At 39.1% G+C, this 22383-nt stretch overlaps 1 protein-coding gene across 2 annotated transcripts; it reads right to left on the bottom strand.

Moving 5' to 3' along the window:
- Window positions 1–3146: 3146 nt before the first annotated feature.
- Window positions 3147–22025, bottom strand: raver1 (ribonucleoprotein, PTB-binding 1). 2 transcript variants are annotated; one of them, XM_084113742.1, is made up of 15 exons: window positions 21677–22023; window positions 20066–20132; window positions 18565–19034; window positions 12323–12514; window positions 10241–10361; window positions 10056–10150; window positions 9899–9970; window positions 9554–9632; window positions 7202–7404; window positions 6939–7023; window positions 6708–6850; window positions 6541–6612; window positions 6330–6449; window positions 5213–5278; window positions 4798–5095 (listed from the first exon to the last, which is right to left on the bottom strand). In XM_084113742.1, the coding sequence occupies exons 1-15, from the start codon at window positions 22001–22003 to the stop codon at window positions 4949–4951; spliced, it is 2259 nt and encodes a 752-aa protein (XP_083969868.1). In that variant the 5' UTR covers window positions 22004–22023; the 3' UTR covers window positions 4798–4948. The 2 variants fall into 2 exon arrangements, with proteins under 2 accessions (XP_083969869.1, XP_083969868.1); XM_084113743.1 differs by lacking the exon at window positions 9899–9970 and having other exon boundaries at window positions 3147–5095; window positions 21677–22025.
- Window positions 22026–22383: the final 358 nt, after the last annotated feature.

Here is a 22383-nt window from a genome sequence, read left to right as displayed (position 1 = left end):
TACTTAGCCAGTTTCCAATGCTATGTCAGCATCTCCAGCCATTTAGTTCAGTGTATTTATGTAGCTAGGCATTTTGGCTGCATAAGCGTATTGTAAAAATGTTGTATGTCTGTTGTATTTGTCCAGCTCAGCATTTGAAAAGATGTTGCAACAAATTCAGCATTTTCTCTGTCTGGCTCTTTGACTGGATCTTGACTCCAGCTACTTGACACAAGGAGGAGGAGAAACTGCACACAGGCTTCATGGATTCTTGTGGTATCAACAGGTTTGAAATGAACAAGATTCATCTTGTAAATGTAAAACGAATGCAACAGAAAATGGATGACACAAGGCAAATTCAAGTTTGATCTGTTCCTTCAGCAAAGCTCTTGTTTGGTATTAGAGGACTTTGAAAGTAGTCCATATGATATGTGTGTTTTTTTTGTGTTTTTTTTAGCTTGACAACTGAGGAAGAATATATATGGAAGAAATTCGGAAGAAAAGGACTTTAAGTGTCTTGCATGATCTTCCAGTCCCGTTCCTTTGCTCTTTTCTTGACTATCCTTGTCAATAAAAAAGCAGAAAAAAGGCCACAAATTACAATGCATCACTTCAGTTTGAGCCAAGATGTCATCAGAGAAAGTGTCTGCAGATGAAGTGTTACAGATTGTGGTCTTTAGGGCTTATTCAACTCAAAGCGGACCCATGAAGAGACATTGTTTTGGCATAGAACAATACGACATTACTCACAGCGGACTATCAGCAGCACCAAAGGCCTCCAGGAGAGATAAATAAAAGCGTTAGAAGATAGATGAAGTTTGACAGGTATCTTTAGCAGTGGTTAGCTCTTGATGCAGACGTATAATAGTGGATAGTCATCCATCCTCAAAATAGCGACAATACTCTATTGTCTCTTTATGACAAAGCTTTTGCTTACTCTAGCACAGATGCACATCATAAAGCTGATGTTTATGCAGCCTTCATTTCATTTCACAATGTCATAATTATCTGTGGGAAAGCCATGATATTCTTTAAGCCCTGATTTTCACTCAAGAATCAATGTGAGGTCACATTAAAAGTGGAATTTGCTAGCAAGAATGACTTTTAAAACTTGGCAATGCAAAAAGAAATCTGTGCTACATGACTAAAAGAAAAATGCTGTTGCGTTCCCCTTTGCCAAAAACTATTTAACCACTTGTCAATGGGCAGGAATACAAAAAATGCAGAGGTTCGATCTGTAGTTTTAACCCTTACGCTGTGATGAAAACCCTGTAACGCCTTTGGTGGTAAAAAATGCTTTCCAATTTAAATTTTAAAAAATTGCTTGTAAATCTTGCTATATTATCACCAAATATTAGATTCAATCTTTTTGTCAACTTCTTGTCTTTCCTAGGACAGGTTTTGTATTTCTTTTTGGAGGCCTCATTTATCTGAGGATAAAGTTCATCTCTGAAAAAGAAAGCCTGTCCTAATTGAAAATTTACAAAAATATTTAATCCAATATTTGGTGATAATACAGCATAACAAGAGATTTATAAGCTACCGGTATTTTTTGTAAGCCGGACATTTTTGACTGGGAAAAACACAAATATATTACTTTATAAATATTTAAATTGTGCCACTACCAGCACTGTAACAAAACAAAGCTGGTTGAAAATCATTGATGCTTGTTTGATTTGTATTTAACGCCATACCAGCTTCTGTGGCTATTTACATGTCGAGAAAAATTTATGGTAAAACAATGTTTACAATTTATTTTTTACTAAAAACTCTTATTTTGGTTAACTTTGTTAAAAACTTATTCAAAAGAGTTAAGATGAATAAGAAAAGGTTTCTCACAGGGTTAAAACCAGCACAATCTAATAAAACAGAAAGCAGCAACCCAAAATGACAGAAAGAACATTTTGGTGGATCTTCTCCTAGTATTAAAAACTTGTGTGTCATCCTGGAACTGAAACTTATTCCAACATTGGGGCTGATTTCATGAAGTTTGTTCATAGCATAAAAATCCCATTGTGTTTAATATAGAAATTAATTATTGGTTTTAGATCCATAGGAGATACTGTGCAAATTTTGAGGTCTGCTGATAATGCCTCTTTAGCAGCAGAGACTACTTCATTTCCTTTGATTCCACAGAGTCCAGGTACCCAGCAAACCCAGATATTAAATTGACGCCCCTCTAGTTCAAGTAGTTTATAAATAATCATTACAAGTGCTGGGTGATCATTTTTACAGGCTGACATTGCTTAGAGACATGACAGCTCAACTTTTACAGAGAAATTCTCTTAGAATTAGATTCAAATTTCTCTGTTGCATAATCTTTATGTAGTCCAATGCCAAATTGGTAGCATTTGCTGCTGCTGTAAAAATGTAGCCGTTTAGTGATGGATGTTTCTTTTTTTGATGGTTGATCAAAAATGCAGATGATATATGGTCCTCATATTTTGATCCATCAGTATATATATATATATATATATATATATATATATATATAGGGATGTGTGATGGAAACATTTCTCTGATGTAGAGCTGTTGTTGAAAGTCATTTGGGTGTTTTTCAGAAATAATTTTTTTAGAATTTCCAAGTGGGCACTTTACAGAAGTGTGTTTGTTCCAGTATGCTTCGATTCACTTTGACATTTTGTAAATGTAGTTTGATCCGTAGTCCAAGAGGTTGGATGTGTCTTTTTTTTTTAATCTGTAAAAACTTGTTAGAGGAGTTAAGAAAACAGGAAGATAGGCCAGATTTCCTTTATTGGTCTTTAGCCTTATTGTGTTTGTGTGAACTTAAAGGATAAGTTGTGACAATTGATATCAAATGCTTGTGTCCAGTTGTGTCAGTTCCAAACTTTTAACAGGAATTTTCCAGAACTTGATTAGTGGTTCAAAAACCTGACCCGTTTTAACATTTATTGCTAAACATCTAACAAGAATCAGATTTTTAATATTAAAAATTGAGCTTTTAATTATACAGTTGAGCTCCAACCCCAATTAAACACATGATTCAGCAAATCAAGGCATACTAAACTTCCAGGGAGGTGTTTAAGGGCATCTTAGAGCTAAATTCTGCAGGACCGAGTTTGGACAACCCTGATGTAGTTCGTTTAGTGTAGTTGATGTGCATAATTGATGTGCATAATTGATTGACCACACAAACTTCATAAAGGTGAACTTAAATAACATTTACTTGTTCAAATGTCACAAAAACAGAGCAGAAGAGCTGTACAAAAGGAAAGAGTAATTGGGGATGAAGAGGTCATTTAACATCAAAGGTTTAGTTCATTTCACTCAGCAGCAGCTCTTACCATGAATCGCACATGAAAAATCATTACAAGATACTGCACTTGTGCAACTTCACTCAGATGGATACAAAATACAAAGCAGCAATTTTGATACCATTACAGACTAGAAGAAATATAAGAACACGAGCTCAAGACTCCAGAGAAGAAATATAATCAAACTCAAGCATGTACACCGCAAATAAACAAAGTCAAATGTAGTTGAGGCTCACAGTCTGGAGAGATTACAGTAAACACTGCCGTTTTTAGGCACATGAGTAACTCCATGTTCCATCGTAAGCCGCAGCACAAGTCAGAGGTAATGCGTTATCACAAATCAAAATGTCAACCAGATTAATAAGTCACACACACAGACCAAGTACTCAATCATACGTCAATCACATTCCAGTCTGCAGAAGCTTCTTCCCTTCTGGGGCACAGCAGTTAAAACCACAGAGGGGGAAAAGATGGTCACAGTTACAACGGTAAAAGTAAATGTTACGCTAGGGCACAGGTCCGGCCTGCTTCACACTGTTGGCTCGTTTTAAAAAAATTAAAAAATAAAAATAAATTGGAGCAGTGCCAACTGAAAAGCTAACTGGCTCCATCTGCTGGTCTGCAGTGGAGAGGCACCTAACGGAGGACACGAGGTGTGTGTGTGTGTGTGTGTGTGTAGAAATACAGAAGCAACAGCAGGCATACTGTGCTTTCAGCTGTACTCCGAGCCTGGACAGGGGAGAACGGCAGCCCATGTTCCATCTCCAACCAGCTGGGGCTTCATAACGTGACGGCCGAGACGCTAACGCTTTGCAACAGCAAAACTGTGCAGGTTGAACGAGGTCAAAGAGAGGTGTGAAAGCAGGCAGAAAAACAAGAATGAGCGTGAGCGAGCATTACGGGTGAGGAAAAGGACAGATTCTGGAGGATGAATATACATGATCCATCTCCTCCAAGTGCAACGCTGAACAATCAGCTCAGAAAACCTTGACTCTGTAAAATGGGATGAAAGGATGGAAAGTAGTGCAACACAAATACGGTGCGTGGTGGGGGAAAACTATTTCGAGACTAACACTAACCCAGAGCTCCCCATAAAGACACAAACAGGTGACTCACTGAAGAGAACATACAGCTACCATATCCGTTGCACAGATACATGATATTCAAAGCATGTAAGGCTTGGCACTTGTGTGTGAGAGGAAGTGTTTGTAGTGGAGAAGCCTTTTTAGACAACTGAACAACTATATACACAACTAACAAGAGGCATAGCAGAAAAAGGCTATCGTCCTGCTTAAAATTATTCAAAATAAATCAAATCAAAATAAAAAAAAGCCTACAAAATAGGACTATTCAGATGAGCAAGACAGGAACCCTTTCCTTTCGTTGTGGTGCTTGTTGCATCTTTGGGTTTACAAAAATAAAAACAAAATTAAAAAAGGCAAATTAAAAAAAAAAAAAAAACTATTTACATACACATTGAAATTATATACACACACAAACTTCGGCAATCATCCATGACCGATCATCGGAGCTTCAGGGTCCTCCAATGGTTCCTGTTTGTTTTCTTTCCCCAAGTGAACTCAATGACGGTCCACTGCTCTTTCACGCTCTCACACACACACACACTTAAAGGTGGTATTAAAGTAGCAATCCCTTTAAAAGCTGGTGGTTTAGAGGAAGCCATCAAGTGCTGGTCAAAAGATGCGTTTGCGTTTCAGGTAGGAGTCAGCATAGTGTCCCCCGAGACCCTGAGAGTGCTGACCTACATAGCCACCCTCTGGACTGGGCTCCGGAGACGGGATGAGACGGGAGAACAGACGCTTCTGCCCGCCGATGGGAGTCTACACACGGACAGAAAAATCAAGAAGAATACCTGCTGAAAGGTTCCTGGCACACTTATTCGATAATTGACAAGGAGCAAATATAGATGCTAGACATCAGGGCTGAAGATGGCCTACCTTCATACCAGCACCAGGTGCAGCAGGAAAAAGGCTGGAATGAGTCACTGGAGGCATTCCAACAGCCTGAAGAAACAAACACTTATTCAACTTTCTGGGCCGGCTTACATATGTTCCGGCCATCTACGCAAATACAAATTGTAATAAAGATGGTATTATGGAATTATGTGATGAGAAGGATGTCATGCTTCATATAAGTTCTGAAAATGGATTGAAGAGCTTTTGAAAATGGATCCAGATAAGTGATTCGTGGGCTTGCCGCCAACTCTGATCAAACAAGTGTCACTCTTTTTGATGAGCTGCACGGCCACTCTGACCGCCGAAACGAAAGGATTTTTAATAATATCACGGCTGAATTGACTAAGTTATTTAAATGTATTGCACATTTCATTCCAAAGGCAGATCACAATGGCATAGACTACCGTTTAAATGTTTGGGGCTCTTTTAAAAAAATAAATTAACACTTATTCAGCAAGGACACATTAAACTAATTAAAAGTGACAGTAAAGAAAGTTGCAAAAGATTTCCACTTCAAATGAATGCTGTTCTTTTAAACTTTTCAAAGAATCCTGGGAAAGTAGTGGTTTTCACAAAATTAAGCAGATGTGATGAAAATAGTTGTGTTGATAAATGTTTCTTGAGCACCAAATCAGCATATTTGAATGATTTCTGAAGGATTATGAGATGAACTGGTTGGGGTAATTGTAGATCCCTTATTAGTTACGGGCCGTTCATCCAGTACACAATGCTCTAATGCAGGGGTGCCCAACCCTGCTCCTGCTGATCGACTGGCCTGCACAGTTACTCACCAACCCTAATCAAACACACCTGAAGCAACCAATTAACGTCTTCAGGATCGCTTGAAAATTAAAGGCAGGTGTGTTTGATTAGGGTTGGAGATGAACCAGGTTGGGCACCCCTGCATTAGAGCATTGTGTACTGGATGAACGGCCCGTAACTAATAAGGGATCTACACTTACCCCAACCAGTTAATCTCATAATCCTTCAGAAAAACAAAAACAAACAAACACCTGACTACAGGTTCCACGAGGTGCCATATTTGTCGTGGCAGGAAAAAACAATATCCTGGTTTGACAAAGTGGCCGGTTTTGAGTACCTTATTGAGCTGGGTGGAAGGGATGCCGGTATGGCCACCAAAGCTGAAATAAGACTGTGGGGGGCTGGGTGGATAGCTGAAAGGAGACCCTGCATCACCGAAGCCTGCATGCCTGGAGAGCTTGAGAGACACAGAGACAATTACGATTTCACACGAGTCCAATCTTGGAACAGAATCCTCCTAGTGTCAATGCAAGGAGGAGGGGCTGTACCTGCAAACCGTAGCCGGGAATAGCTGCATTTTCCAGAACCTCCTGCTGTTCATACAAGTGCGACAAAGGGTCCTATGGATGGGGTACACAAGTGACACCATCCAATTAGAAAGGGATAGTGAGGCAGTCACACATTCAGTGAAGTTCCTCTTAACACATGAGCCAACCTGGTGCAGAAGAGGAAACTCTGGTGTGCAGGACTCTTGGAAGCGCAGGCTATAGTTTGAGTGGATGCTGTGGTTTGTTCGTTGGTTAGATGAGCTTCCAATCGCAGTTTTCTTCCTGTAGGGGTGAGCTCTGTTGCTGGCACCTAAATAAATGTAATTCTTCAAGAAATGCAACAAGATAAAAAGGAGAAAAAAAAGAGAAGGTGCATGAAACACCACAGGTAGACTGACCTGAAGATGGGAATATGCTAGGAGCACTGAGAAAGGGGTTCTGGGACACACCAACTTCTTTGGGAGGCTCACCCAATATAGACACCTCCAAGAAAAGAAAAGATCTGAATATACACACCTGTTGTAGATACTCTTTAGCATCACACTGAACACTAACGACTGAACGACAGCTCATGCTGAAGCAACAGCAAATTGAAGCAATTTCAAAGCTCTCCTCTGGGAGATCACGCGATTAGTCATTAGCCATTAGTAACCCATCTCACCCCTGGTAGAGTCGGCCCATCTGCTCCTAACATCCCAGCCAGGAGGGACATGCTCAATCCCTGCAGTGCAGGAGAGGATGGTGGGGGAAAGCCAATCGGGGTGGCTGGGGTCTCGGTCTCTCTCCCAAGAAGTCGACTCAGGGATGGTTGTTTGATGGGGCCAAGAGGCTCATTCTGCAAGCCCAGTGTTGGAGCAATAGCACCTGAATGAAAATAAATTTAAAGAAGCACATTAAACCCTACATGGTATCCAGACTTCTTGGCCAATGATTTTCCATTAGTTTTCCCAGTTGATTAGGATTATTGGACAACGAATTTGAAAAAAATCAGACTGCTGTGGTAGACTATCATCTGTATGTCAAATACAAATACCAGGTTTGGGAATTATTGACAGATTAATTGGCACTCAAACATCGAGCACTCACAAAGAGCAATATAAAATGTCTCATCTAAACAAATCAGCCCGGTTTCTAACCATTTTGTTAGTGATGCACCGAAATGAAAATTCTGGGCCAAAACCGAAACTGAAAATTTAGGATGCACTTGGCCGAAAACCGAAACTGAAGCCGAAAATGTCTTTTAAAAACACATATACATATATATACACATATATATATATATACATATATACATATATATATATATATAAAAAAAAAATTGCTTGAATTTAATGGATCTGAAATGAAAAAAAATAAATAAATAAAACTTTTATTAACAGTTACATAAAACATTAACAATAAATATAAATAATAATACCAAATAATATTATTCTTCAAGTTTTATGTTCCATCAAATAAAATAGTTTTTTTAAATGTTGTGCAAAAGAAAAAAAATCCTCAATTTTGGAGATTTTTGCAGAACAAATGTTACATATTGCAACTTTGGTGTCCTCTCGTATAGGGCTGTCACTTTTGTGAAAAATCCTGTTTGATTTTTGAGACATAAGTGTTCATTGAATCGTTAGTAATTTGCCATTTGGCGTTGATCCGTTTTTTTAAATATAGGCAAATCCACGGACAACTAAACAGGCATTAGGACGAACGTAAAGAGGGCGCTTGAGACGCGCACAAGTCAGGAATGTGGACTGCCATAACATCAATGAAAAACATTACTGAAGGCTACATATTATGCAGAAATAGGCTCTGTGTGTGTGTGTGTGTGTGTGTGTGTGTGTGTGTGTACCTGCAGTTGCTGTGTGACGCGCGTTCACTGCGGGCATATCGTGACGAGCTGAACGCGCTCCGAGAGAAGGCCGTTAAAATCGATTCCCTATTTTCGTTTTCGAAACTTGTGTTGGTTGGTCCGATCGATTGTGCAATAAGTGACAGCCCTTTGACATGCTTAATGCATCTTTGATAGGCAGACGCGTGATAACAGCTCGACCGTGAGTGAAACCTAAGCGCTTGCGCACGGATGGGAGGCGCGGGTGACATTCATTTTTGGTTTACGTTTTCGGCTGTTTTTTTTATTTCGGCCCGAAACCGATAATGATAAAAACCGATAATTTCGGTGCACCCCTACATTTTGTTCCAAACCCGCAAGACTTACGATCATCTTTGGATGTCAAATACTTAAGCCGCTTCATAAAATTGAGGTTAAACCACTGGAGTCACATGATTACTTTGTCTTTAATATCTTTCTGGGGCTTGAAAGTAGTAGATGCATAGGGCGTCAATGGATGGACAGTAAGATCTAAGATTTCATTAAAAAGATCTTCATTTGTGCTCTGAAGATACAGGTTTGAAACGACATGAGGACGAGTGATTAATGACAGAATCTTAATTTTTCAGTGAACTAACACTAGGCTAAGTGTTTTCTGTGATCGCATCACTAGCGGCCAGCAAAGAACCATTACCATGCGTTTCAAATGAGTTCTGTGACCACTTGAGTCGAGGACGATCATATATCAGCTGAGCGGTCACATCACAGCAGTCCAGAATGCATCAGGAAGGATTAGTGTTTCCACTACAACTATATTTTTTGACTACCTCCATATGTGGTTTCAGTGTGTCAATCACAAAAAAATGATTTTTTACTTCAGGAATTGGGCAAAAACAAATATGGAGACGAAAAAGTAAAACACAGACACCACACCTTATTTTATAGGTTTAAGTACCCCTGAAAGATGCATGTCATGTTTGCTATTGGTCAGTTATTTTTTTTCCATCTTTTTTTGCACTGAAGCCAAGTAAAATGACTGCTACCAAGTTAAGCTCCCTCAAAAGTGGAGAGACAAACTTGGATGATCCTAAAAGTGCAACACCTTTGATATTTCCATGGTTTTCCAAGACTCTAAGGGAATCCTGCCCAAGTAAATAAGAGCACAAACAGACCATTACAAAAGTGTGATACCTTGAGACATCTCTCCCAGCATGTTAATGCCTTGTTGGAGAGGAAGAGCAGCCAGAGGATTTTCACTCAGCAATCCAGCCTGTGGAAAGACAAAGAACTGTATTAGTTTGACATTTTTATACAGTAAAATTCTTCAGAAACAGACACTTGTCAGTTACAACAAAATCAGAGGATGTAAACAGCACACAAAGGCAAAAATGTTTGATAAATTCTGGCTGATAGATGTAGCTAATGGGGTTTTACCAACTATTCGCTTGGACTCAAACTATTAATCTGCGGTAGAAGAATAGTTTGACTATTAAAAAGCACACAACCACCTCACACCCACACAGAGCAACCACTCACACAAGGAAGGAGACTGCACTCTTTATTGTGCAGAATATGTGCCCAAAGAAGAGGATTCCCTAAAAGAGCTTGCTGAGAGGGGAGAAGAAGAGAGTGAGAGGGCTATAACACATGCTGCTGGGACAGTGGCAGGTGATGAGGGAAGGATTGACAGTACCTGTTGGACTTGGTTCTGGAGCAGCATCTGCATGAGGGCAGCAGAGAGGGCAGGGTTGGCCAGCAAAGGGACGGCGGGCGCAGCTCCCAGAAGGCCTGCATATTGAGAGAAGAGTGACAATCAAATCCATCGTCTGGATGAGAATACAAACGAGCATACACAAGGAAATCAATGAGAATAAGCACCTTGTTTATGGCCCGGGTTGAGAGTCGCCATCATCATCTTCAGCGTGGCAGGGTTATTGAGGCCAGTAAGAATCTGTATGGCATTAGGTTCAGGGAGGAGACCTTTCCCTCGGTTCAAGGCCTGCAGACGAAATGAAGGTTTTATATGAACCATAACTAAATTAAATTGTTTTTTTTTTTTTTTGTTTACTGAGAGAGGGAACTGAATGCAAAACATTCCACCTTTCACTAAATTAACACTTAGTTTGTACTTTGGTAACTTCATAATATCACTCTTTGAAAGGGTTTTAGACCTCAATTTGCAATATAAGATTAACAAAGAAAGTTTGATTAGTATATTAAAATTGGGGGGGGAGGGGGATGTTACAGCCATAACTGTCAACAAATAAATATTGGCAGGGAATAAGCTTTTAATACTTACAACACAAATCACGCACTGCAATTGCTTTGAACAAAACTGTAAAGTGAAACTATCATTCTATTGCACAATGCAGAACAGTTTCTTTTGTGAATGATTTTATTTAGGGATGCACGATATTGCATTTTGGCCGATATTCGATATGCCGATATTTTCAAACTAATTTTGTCTGATGCCGATACCGATATATACACATTTTCCCCCTGATATATTTACACTTTCATTTTACTGAAGAGAAATCCAAGTCTCTCTCCTGTACTACCTTTACCATATTACACTCATGTGTTGTAGATAAGGCAATACACAAGACAAACAAAACAACATTTGATTCTACCATAAATGTATAATTTTACAAATGTGGACAGGCATTCACCCCTGAAAAATAGGTAAATTATTTCACTTGGAGAATAAATGATATGCCAGTGCCACATTTTATTTTTAAGTTCAGACTTCAAACTTCAGTCCTTAGGAGTAAAATAAATAAAAATAAATTTTTCAAATAAAAAAAATGTACATCTTCTCCTACTTGAACAGGTCTACCAAATTCCCCTGTTTTCAGTGCTGATGCTGTGGTGACCTGTTCATGTAACATGTAAGAGTGGCGCTGCCAATAAAGCAACTAAAAGCTGTCACAAAGAAGTGCAAAAGTAATTATTATGAATATGTCAAATATAGCAAGGAGACATTTTAATTGTTTATTAATAAACAAGTGTTTTCTGTGTCAGCTGCAAAGATGAAGTTGACTGACTCGCGATCTTCGGAGTAGGCTAGTGAACGCGCCAGAGAGAAATGCACATTTCGGATTACATAGTTCTCTTTCGTTTTGAATTGTTGGGTTTAAAAATATGATTTCAAACGTTCTGTAGATAATATATACATTTCTTCTCAGGTCTGTGAGGCAAGTAGGCTATGCTGAGTTTTGTTTCATTTATGAGACGAACTCCAGTTCACGCGCGCGCCTCCGTGTCGTGATATCTATTATCTGCTTTACTTATTTATTAAATCCAGGCAATTGGTCGATGAAACATTGATTAAAATTAAGATACAATTAATACAAAACAAAATTCACTTAGAAAGGCTTTGTGCTTTCTGTTTGAGGCCTCTGTGAAAGTTTTAAAGCAGTCTCTTTTAGTGCCGCTTTCAGAGCGGTCACGTCCGTAACCGAGAACGGTCACTGTTTTTCCTCATAAATGCGAACACGAAAAATAAAATAAAATGAATAGTAGCTTGGAGAGCTTACATTAGTAAGCTACAGGACATCGTCTTTCAAAACATGACTTGCACGAAAGAGAAAAAAAATTACTGCATCATTGTACCCAGCACTTCTGAAAATGCACTTGCGAATGCGTCTCTGTCCCCAGCACATTTCAAACCAAACCGGCTCATGCTCGAAATGCCTCCACATGTTGGAAGTTCAAGTTGCTGGCACTCATGCTATGTTCACGGTCGTCACGTGCACATAGGAAACACGCCACCCTATCGGCAAGGCTCATCGGCAGAAATATTCATACGGGCCGATGCCGATGATGGTCATTTAAAGCTTTTATCGGCCGATACCAATGTTGTGCCGATATCATCGTGCATCCCTAATTTTATTTTCACCAAGAAGTGGTGTGTGTGTGTGTGTGTGTGTGTGTGTGTGTGTGTGTGTGTGTGTGTGGTACCATGGTCTGGGCGGCAATGAGGGCAGCTAACATGCTCCTTCCAGGTGGTCCAGGGGCGCAGAAAGACACGCGTATACGAGTCCCACCCAGAGATCGCCCATCAGTCAGCCGCTGCACGTCCTCAGCCATCTCAGGTGTGGAGAACTCCAGCACTGCAAACCGTCGAAAACTACAATCCTGACCTTGAGCAAGCTATGGGGGAAAAGAAATCAATTTTATTTATTTTTTTAGATATGAGGCCACCCCAATATAACAACTGACTTGAAGATTTCATTTTCGGGTGAACTATCCCTTCATCTACACGCTTTCTTCTGCAGAACATTACAAATATTTAGATACGTTGTTTTTTTGTCCATACATTTAAAGTCGATTGTAACCAAAACCTTTTGGTTACCAACATTCTTCAAAATATATCTTTTCTGTTCTGCAGAAGTCAGTCATAAAGGTTTGGTTCGACATAAGGGCGAGTAGATAATTTCCCATTTTGAGTGAACCATTCCTTTAAACATCAAAGAAAACTTGAGCTGCTGATATGGCTGTTGTTGTTGGAGTTGGCTGGAGTTGTTGCTGATAAGTTGATGTTGGCATTAATCACAGATAGTTGGTTGCAACTTTGCAAGAAATAAATATATAAAATTTTAAATTCCAAAAACAAGGGAGCGTTTGAAAGCAGGCGTCTATCAGCGGATCCCTAACACATCCACTGAGAGACACCTGCTTTCAATCCCTCCCGTGTATCTGTGCAAGCGCTCGGTGAAAACATGTTTTTGAAGCGTTGATCATTGTAGCCAATCACAGACATATGTTGAGCCCGTGAACACAATGGCCAACCAGAGGCATTTAAGAATCTGTTCAACAGCGCTCAAAATACTAGAGGGAAATGCTGGTGTCGTCACTTTTTAAATTTCAGTACCGACTTAGTACCAAAGTCTGTACTTTTGACAACACTAGTCCAAAGATTACAACATCGGGACATTTGATTCTACTCAGAAATAATCATGTGGAACGACATGCATGATGACTTTTAACATGTCCAACAGTAGATGGAAGTCTAACCAGTAAGAACAGTTGTACCTCCACAAGTCAACAGGACAAAACAGTGGAGACAGAACACCAGGACAAGCACAGTACTTTGGTTTGGGCAGAGTGATTACAATGCATTTCAAAGCCCAGTACTATGCTAATCTATGGAAAACACATGCATACTTAGAGCAGAGAGACTTAGGAGCTGCAATAATCTTAATGACTCCGTCAGGAATGGTTGCCTCTTGTATGAGTGGAACTGTGTTCAAGCAAAGACAATGAGACGCTAAGGCCTTGATTATACATTACTGGAAAAATTCATTAGACATTATTTGGCCATTTTACGCATGAGTGGAGCCTCATCCACATGAGGGAGGCCAACCAATACTTGCCTAAAACCTGGGAAATTTAACTGGGAGCACAACTGGATTTAATGAGAATTAACTTCCAAAAGCCTCTGCTAATTCCAAAGCAATGGGGAACGACAAACGATGCCAACAATGCCTTGCAGCCTGCGGCGTACGTGGTACACACATTTAAAATATGAAAAAGGCAGCAGCTCGCTCTTGTTCCAGAATGACCTGCTGACTGACAGCACCTGGGCCGGTCATGTGACTGTCACCACAGAAACCAATGCACTCTGCCATGGAGCACTCGGCATGGCCTCATGGAAAACAGGTCAAAGGTGACAGAGCTGAACACAGTGGAAGAATAAAAGGGAAATTCAGCTATATAATAATAATTCAGGAAATCTGAAAATGGCCTATGCATGAAAACCAAAAGCAGGAAACAAAACTTTGAAAAATTTGTGAATCACAAAAGTTTAGCAGAAAGCTCAGGCTGTTCCTTTCCATAAAGACAAAAGTGAAAAGGGACAGGGGTCAAGAACCATAAAGGACAAAAACTCCATTTAAGCATCATAAAGTCAGCTCATTTGACTACAGCTTTGTTTACACAAAGATGTTCAATAATTATAAACATACATTTAATAATCATTCTAATTCTATGAGAACAGTCCACACCACAGCTATAAGGATGTCACAGGATTTTTCAAATTATTTTATTTTATTTTATTTTTTAAATGTGGTCGATTCAAAATCGATTCTCATAGGCCACAAATAAATTTTTCCATATTCAGGGCTCAAATTTCAGCATGGGATTGCGGGTATTGTGAATAATTTTAATCATTCCCACGTCTCCCAGTTACAATGCAGGAAATTCCCGCAAACATTGATTCACTTTAGCATGTAGATTGTATGAGTAAATTAATCCACACAGCTTATAAAATCAAATCATTAATTTTAAAACTTTCTCCGAGACGCAATTTCACAAACAGCGTGAGTGTTCAACGGTGCTGCGTCTTCTCTCTCTGTACAAGCCAAGTGTCAAGCGCACAGCAGGCGGCGATACTACACACTCGCGTTTTCGGAGTCGGGACATGACGGAATTGTCACTTGCACAATCGGGCCAGCATTGCATCGTAACTAACGTTTAGCATTTTCACATCTTTTTAGGCTTACCAGTTTAAACATTCAAGCGATTTTAACAGCTTTAACAGGAAAAAATACATGCAAAATTATGTCAAAACTCAGGTCTAGGTGAGTAACCTCATAGACAGTCGGTTATGTCTTAAGCATAAAACGCATGTGACACAGTAACTAAACAGTAATGGATCATTGCACTAGTTCTTAAAGTAACAGTCATGTGTGTCTGTCATTAATTTTGTTGTCAAAACAAATATCTTTAATTGTAAGGAATCAGGATTAATAGCCTATGTATTTAAAGGTGCTCTAGGTAACTTTTTAACCTTAACTGAACAGCTTTGGAGTCAGTGGAATGGTTATATTACTTATTTCGAGCTGAATGGTGGTTTCGCACCCCCCTGGTGCCCGAGAGCGGAAATAACTCACTTGCAACTTTGGGCCGGCGGGTTGGCGTCAGGAAGTATCGTGTGATATCGGACCGGCTTTTTCAGAATGGGGAGAACTGAGAGAAACAGAAGCCTGCAAAACGGATCCTGATCCTGCTGTTGTTGTACTTGTAAGTATCTTTGGAATAAACTGTTTAATATTTAAATTTCAAGTAATTGCGACCTCAGGATGTTTGCTATTGTCTGTAAAGGTTTTTATTATGATCGCTGTCTGTTATGGGCTTACTAGTACGCTAGATACTATAACTTTGATGTTAGCATTGTTATTAGCAAACACATTTGATTTCTGTAGTTTCTGTTTGGCTGTTCCTCTGTCGGTTTTATTTGTGTAACTTAATTATTTTATGTCACTAAGAGTCAACGTGTCTGATAATAGGCAATAAACATGTTGCACATATCATGATCGAGCTAGAAAAAACGCTCTGATGTTTTCTTAGACAAGGAAAGGTAAACCGTCATTCTACCAGATTAACTTATAGACCTTACTAATATAACTTTAGACAAATATTAGCCTCCGATAGATATCTATGTATATATATATATATATATATATGCTCATGCCCATTCTCCCAAAAACAAACACCAAAGCAGTAGTTCGCCTCGTTCATATCGTTCGTTCCTCGTAAAAATAATAGTATGCATGACAACACAAAAAATAATAATAATAATAAAAAAAAAAAGATAAAAAAAAGCCATCAGTTGGAAAGAAAATATTGCTTTACTTGCCTTGGTAGACCTAACTGGTTTTGAAATAGCCTGTTCCTCTGATCAGCTGGGTTGCTCGTGGCGAGGGGGGGCGGGGGGGACAACAGTTCGTTTTTACCACAGAGTGTTTGAAAGCATTTACTACCAGACACTAGGGCGAGCTACGTAGAGAAAAAACACTCAGACTTGCCTGGTGTCCCTTTAATTTAGTCAGGACTAAAATACTATTCAGTGTTATTTTACATTTGATTAATTTAGTATTCAGAAATACTACAGAAAGTGAATAGTGTTAGACCTACCCAAAAACATTTTTATTTGTATATTTATTCTATTTGTGCTTTTTTGTGCTAATGTTAAAGATTTTTGACTAAAGGCACAGCAACTTTAAGACTTATTACGATGTTTAAGAGCTGGAATGGATAAATGTCAGTCATCCATAGGATAATGTCAGTAGAGAAGCTGGAATAAAAACACTTAAATAAACATTTTGTAGTAAGAGGACCAGAACAAGTGGAAATTTAGAAGTTTGACTGTAAAAAATAGGGGAAAACAATTTGTTACATCAAAATAAGGGATTTCTAGCTAGTGGACAAGTGATGGCAAATCAAACCGTGCAGTTTCGCTTTAACCTGATTTCTTAATTTTCTTATTTTTGCCAGTTTTGTCATCTGCCAGGCAAAAATGTGATCACTTAGAGCACCACTCCTCAACATTTGCTTCTTTTTTTAAGCAGTGCTCTGCTCCATTTCTATTCACAAAAGGCTTTAGACAGTTCCTACCTTCAGTCCGATCAGCCACATTAGCTTAATCTTTCTGCTAGTTTTTCATTAACTGTACATCACAGGCACCCTAGATTTATTACCATAATACTGCACAAAGCAGACAATGTTCCACCAGGTAAATAACAGCTATGGAGCATAAGGAAACATGACGACCATGACTTCAAATTAAAACTCGAGCACTGGAGAAATAATTAAATGGCATGTTGATTACAATATCTTGCCATCTGCCGCTTTAGCGAGTACATATAAATGGCAAACAAAATTGACCCTACTTATTAAACATTTCTTGTTGCACATTATACTATCTTTAATAATAATAATTAGGAGTGCACCAATGTACAGGCAATAATCGGTATCGGCAGATAAAAGCAATTATTTTCACTATCGGTCATCAGCCAATGCGGTTTAAAAACAGCAGATGGTCAGAGCCAATTATATCCTGTAAATCAAAAGGGGCCAAAAAAAAAAATGTCAGAATGCATCTCATACTGTGTGTGAAGAAAATGAAGCCATTGAAGTTCATGTGACAACACAAAAGTTTTTTTTTTTTTTAAATCGGCAGTTAAAGCAGGAGTTGCTAGGCCTGCTGTTTTTCCCCTAAACCAAACATTTGTAACGCACATCCCATCCAATAATCGCAAAGAGCTGTGTTACTTCTGATAAGAAACAGTCTTCGTTTTTAAATTCTGTCCATTTTATCAAGAAATACAAACAATAAATCTTAGTTGTGACACAATATCCCCATAGCGCGAGACTGTTGTGAGGTTTTCGCGTGCAGCCGTCATAGGCAGCCGTGCACGAGCGCAAAACCTCACAACACCCACCCCTGTCGGTGATTGGTTGGAACACTATTTATTTTGGTTTTGAGTGGTGGTGAAACCAACTGTTTTTGTGTGCAGATCTCAGAGCCTAGGCTGCCTACAGAGACGCGTTTTTTTGACAACCTGCTTATGGGGCGGGCAGCTAGCGGATCGTTAGGAAAGATTAGATGAATGTGATCATTTATGTTTGGGCCTGAAATCGCTGATACAACCTTTAAGGTTATGAATAAGCTGGTGTGTTCCAAAACAATGACAAAATTCTCACTTAGGGGCCGATCACACCTGGCGCGTTTTTTGCAGTGAGAGGCGCCTATTTTCAATTGGTTTCCTATGGCAGCGAGCGTTCTGCGTGCTGTTTATGCACCTGCTGCGCCTTGCGTTTTTGAAAGTTGAAAAAAAAGCAACCTGAAAAACGCGTTAGGTGTGATCGGCCCCTTAGGAGATATAAGCATTCAAAAATTACAGTCTCTCACTTCGGCTAAAATGGATCACAGATTTTTATGACATCACCGTGGACTTCAGCTTTTCATCACATCTTCTGTCCAATCAAATGCTCTCTAGAATCTAAAGCATCCCGCCATTTTCCAACTGTACGTTGGTTAAGAATGAAATATCTAGAATTTATTCACACCTCTACTATTGAATCCAATGTATCATCAGTGCTCGGATTCACGTCCATGGTGCTGTCAAGTACGACTTGCAGTCTGTGAGGTAAATTAAACGCTATTGACGATATTTGAAAAGGGGGAGAAGTCATTCAATATGTCCCACCTTAGCTTCCTAAGTATCAGTGTATCTCTAATAATAATTCAAAACTATCATAATATCCCTTGAAATCAATTTCTGTGGAGAAAAGCACATCTGGTGCACGTTAGCATAGAAAACTGTGGAAAAGAGCGCAATGGAACCCAAAAACACACTCTGTGAGAACAAACTCTTACTTCCACACTTGAAGTAAGGGTCAAAAGTGCTCGTACAAACCTGGCAGAATATAGGAGCGTGCGTGTCAGTCAACACACTGCAGAGATCCTGAGCGGTGAGGATGTTTTGAGGTAGTCGGTCCACACAGAGGCAGCGAGAGTGCAGCATGGGATACGTGAGCGATCCAACCTCTGTCCAATGCACGTAGAGCATACGTGACCCAAGCTGCTTCCCCAGCAGCTCTGACTTCGCCCTGGCTGCTGAGTCCTTCTTCATGTACTCCACAAAGCCATAGGCCTTCGAGTGGCCCGTGGCAGAACTGTGCACCAGGAAGCAGCGCTCTATGTTTCCAAAGGGGCGAACGAGCTCTTCAAACTGTTGCTGGGTGAAAGCCCTGGGAAGGTTGGCGATGCATAGCAGAGCGTCCGTCGGCTGCAGCTGCACAGAGATCTCACGGTCACGGAGAACATACTGGTGAAATTCCTTTATCGCAAACTGGGCCTGCTCACCGTTCAGTAGCGTCACAAAGGCTTGAATAGGAAAAACAGGGAAAATGAAAAAAAAAAAATACATAAAAAAAATACATTAAAGAAATGATTCCCTCTGATTCTGTTTCATTAATAAAGTTTGACTACTCGCAGCAGTCTCGCATGCGCTTAGAGCTCGTGTGAATTGCACGTATAAAATTAAGTTAACGAACAAATCTCGATCCATCAGGAAACGCCACGTCGCTGAATTTCACTGCGCTTCATGAAGAGTCAGAAAAAAAAAAAACGGATACAGCGTAATTGCGTTAAATATTTTTAGCGCTTTAAACTTTGTTTTGCGGTGCCGTGGTGGGCAAGTGATGAAACCGGTGTTGCGAGTGAATACCGTGTAAAACCGGTAACACAGACTATCGTAGCAAGCTATATATATATATATATATATATATATATATATATATATATATATATATATATATATATATATATATATATATATATATATATATATATATATATATATATATAGCACAGGAATAAATTATTAATATTTAAAAAAAGTCAAAAATAAATTCAGCATCATTACATAGCATTCAGTGTCACATGATCCTTCAGAAATTATTCTAATATGCTGATTTGATGCTCATGAAACATTTATTATTAATGTTTAAATCAGTTGTGCTGCTTCGTATTTTGTGGAAACTGCAATACATTTTCTTTTTAGGATTCTTCACTTTAAAAAAAAAAAAAAAAAAACTTTTGTAACAAATCTCTTTACTGTCATTTATCATAAATTTAGTATTGTATTGACAAAACATTTTTAAGAAACAGAGTTAAAAATAAATAGGATGCCAAAGACTGAAACAATCTGCAAAGGCTATGTTAAGTTGTTTCATATTTAGGGTTCACAAAATAGCAGTGCTACCTTTAAAATACAGCTAAAATCCTGAACAGCTGATGCTAAATAAAGACTTAATCAGCTAAGAATGATGTAAAATGCTGCCAATATCCACATAAAAAAAAAAAAAAAAAAGACAAATGTCCATTCACATGATAATATAATGAGTCATACACACCTGTCCCTTTGTACTTGTCCACAAAGCAGTACTTCAAATCATAGTTGCTTAACAGCTCATGCACCTCCTAAAGAAAGACAACAGAAAAAAAAAAACACATTGTCACCACAATGGAAGACTTTCATTCGTCGAACAATCACAGGATCCTTCATTTTGAATAGATTCAGAAATAATCGAATAACTCAGCTCTCATCTCTATTCCCACGACTCATTTTGAAGGGTCATAAATAATTGGCTTTCAGTGGTTATGATGAGGGATTTATAAACAACTTTTCACAATGCTTTCTACTTTTACTTTCAGGCTTCCTACATGTTACCATACTATGAACCAGCACTTTCTTTTAGTTTCAGTGAAAGCAAAACGTTTTGTTTCAGCGCCTTCTGTCCTTTGTCGTCCTCGCTGCTCCCATTCCTATCTGGACAATACCAGAGGCGCACACACACGCACACACCTGTTTTCCCCATGAATCAAGCATTTTCCTAAGAGAACCACATGCACAAAGAACAAGAACCAATTGACCTGTATGAACTTTGGTGTCGGCAATTGAATCTGCTGTGTCAATGTGAAGGCGGATGATCAGAGTTTCAGAGAGATGCTTTAACCACACACAACCTTGTGTCAACCAGCACTCCTGTAATTAATTACCAATCTAGGGACTAAGCTTTATTTTCCTGTAGTTTAGTGACTTTTGATGTAAAGCTAAATACTGTTTAGACTACAGAACAATTCTATATGAAACAATAGTGGATTTAACATCAAAATTTAGGGTAACCGTCTCCCTTAACACACTTTGGTCAGTTCAAGAATAATTTATGCAATTTTACATTGTTTATTTGAAAGAATTAAAAGAGCAGTTTCATGTCTATCCTTGTATTGTTCAACTGGTTGATATGGGATTTAGAAAGTAAATAGTAATAAATAAATTAGTAATTAGTTTTTTAGAGTAACTTACCCAAAACTGCTCCTGAATTGAGTAACATTAGTTGTATCTAAAAAATAAGCACTAGTGAAAATTAAAAGTATTAATTTTCTTATTTTCTTAATAAAATAAAGACAAAAAACAATAGTAATTTGTTTCAAGCGTCAAAACTGCTTGCCAGACACTGGTAAACAACAGTTTGTAAAGTAACATTCGTGACAAGAAACTTCATGGAAATGGCCAATATTTTCAGATTTAAGCGTCAGATTTTGAGAGATGTGATAGAAATATTGAAATGAAGCAGCGAACATATAAAATTAGTCTAACGTTACACAAGCTGTGCCTGTGTATAACCATCCGGGCATTTAGCTTGCCTTAAATCAAATGAACAGTCAAGCAACATTTCAATACAGTTAATGTTAAACAACTCCCATTGGACTCCATCCCGTTACCGTGGCTCTTTAATGGCTGCGATGACACGAGGTTCGGTATGGTCAAAGCATCTCTCTGAAACACTGACCATCCGCACTCACATTGACACAACAGACACCAAAACACTGTAAAAAATCTAGTCCATTACCGTTAACTACTGAGTCAGCGATAACCGAAACGGTAAATGGATCAAGCTTGGGATGCCAGTCCTAAAGTCCACCAAGTTAACTTACATACAACTATTGTTTGATGTACAAACCTGATTGCTGATGTCGGCTGGGAGGTTCTTTATTATTATTTTTCGCCGATTATAAAACTCTCTTCTCGTTCTTTCCAAACGGCTGGCAATCTCTTCTGGACTGAGGGCCATCAGTTCATCATCGAGCCGTCGCGAACAGTCGCTACCCGCCGCCGGTGAGCCCTCATCGACGGCGTCCGATTCAACTTGTTTGCCCGTTTCATACTCCCAGTTTTCAGGTTCGCCTGCTTGGTCGTAACCTGTATAGAGTGGATTCGGGGCAAAATTGGCACCAGTGAAGGATTTCTCGTCTCTGGCAGCTGAGCTAACGGACACTGCGGCCGCCATGTCTCCGTGTGGAAGTTTGTGTGCTCGCACTGCTCGTTTGCTTTGGCCAGTTTAAACAATACACACATGCGAGGAACTCGCCTGCTGATTGGTCGAGGGGAAATGCGTTTTTCTTTTTCGGCGTGAGGGGCGGGGCCAACGAGTCACGTCTCAAATTTGAACACACAGCAGGTGGGTTGCCAGATACCACAATTAATATACACACAAATAATCACTTTTTCTTTGTTTTATTATGTTCTCCGTAACCGTTTTTGCTTTTTCATCATTATTTTACTCTTTGTATTACCCTGATATCATGTTAAATGTACAGCCTGTACATTGTAATGTGTACAAATGTACCGTCTGTGAGATATTGTCCTAAACATACAATACAATGCAGT

The sequence above is a fragment of the Abramis brama genome (assembly GCF_963993115.1).
Source record: "Abramis brama genome assembly, chromosome: 1".
Classification (NCBI taxonomy): domain Eukaryota; kingdom Metazoa; phylum Chordata; class Actinopteri; order Cypriniformes; family Leuciscidae; genus Abramis; species Abramis brama.
The sequence above is the reverse complement of the archived record's forward strand: the minus strand, read 5'-3'. Positions and strand labels throughout refer to the sequence as shown.

Excerpts from the sequence above, each read along its gene's own strand:
- raver1 (XM_084113742.1), bottom strand. The coding sequence starts at position 22,003 with ATGGCGGCCGCAGTGTCCGTTAGCTCAGCTGCCAGAGACGAGAAATCC. Across the intron at positions 7,024-7,201 it reads ATGGGCCGACTCTACCAGGG|GTGTCTATATTGGGTGAGCC; the intron begins GTGAGATGGGTT and ends CTTTTCTTGGAG. Across the intron at positions 5,096-5,212 it reads CACCTGGTGCTGGTATGAAG|ACTCCCATCGGCGGGCAGAA; the intron begins GTAGGCCATCTT and ends GTCCGTGTGTAG.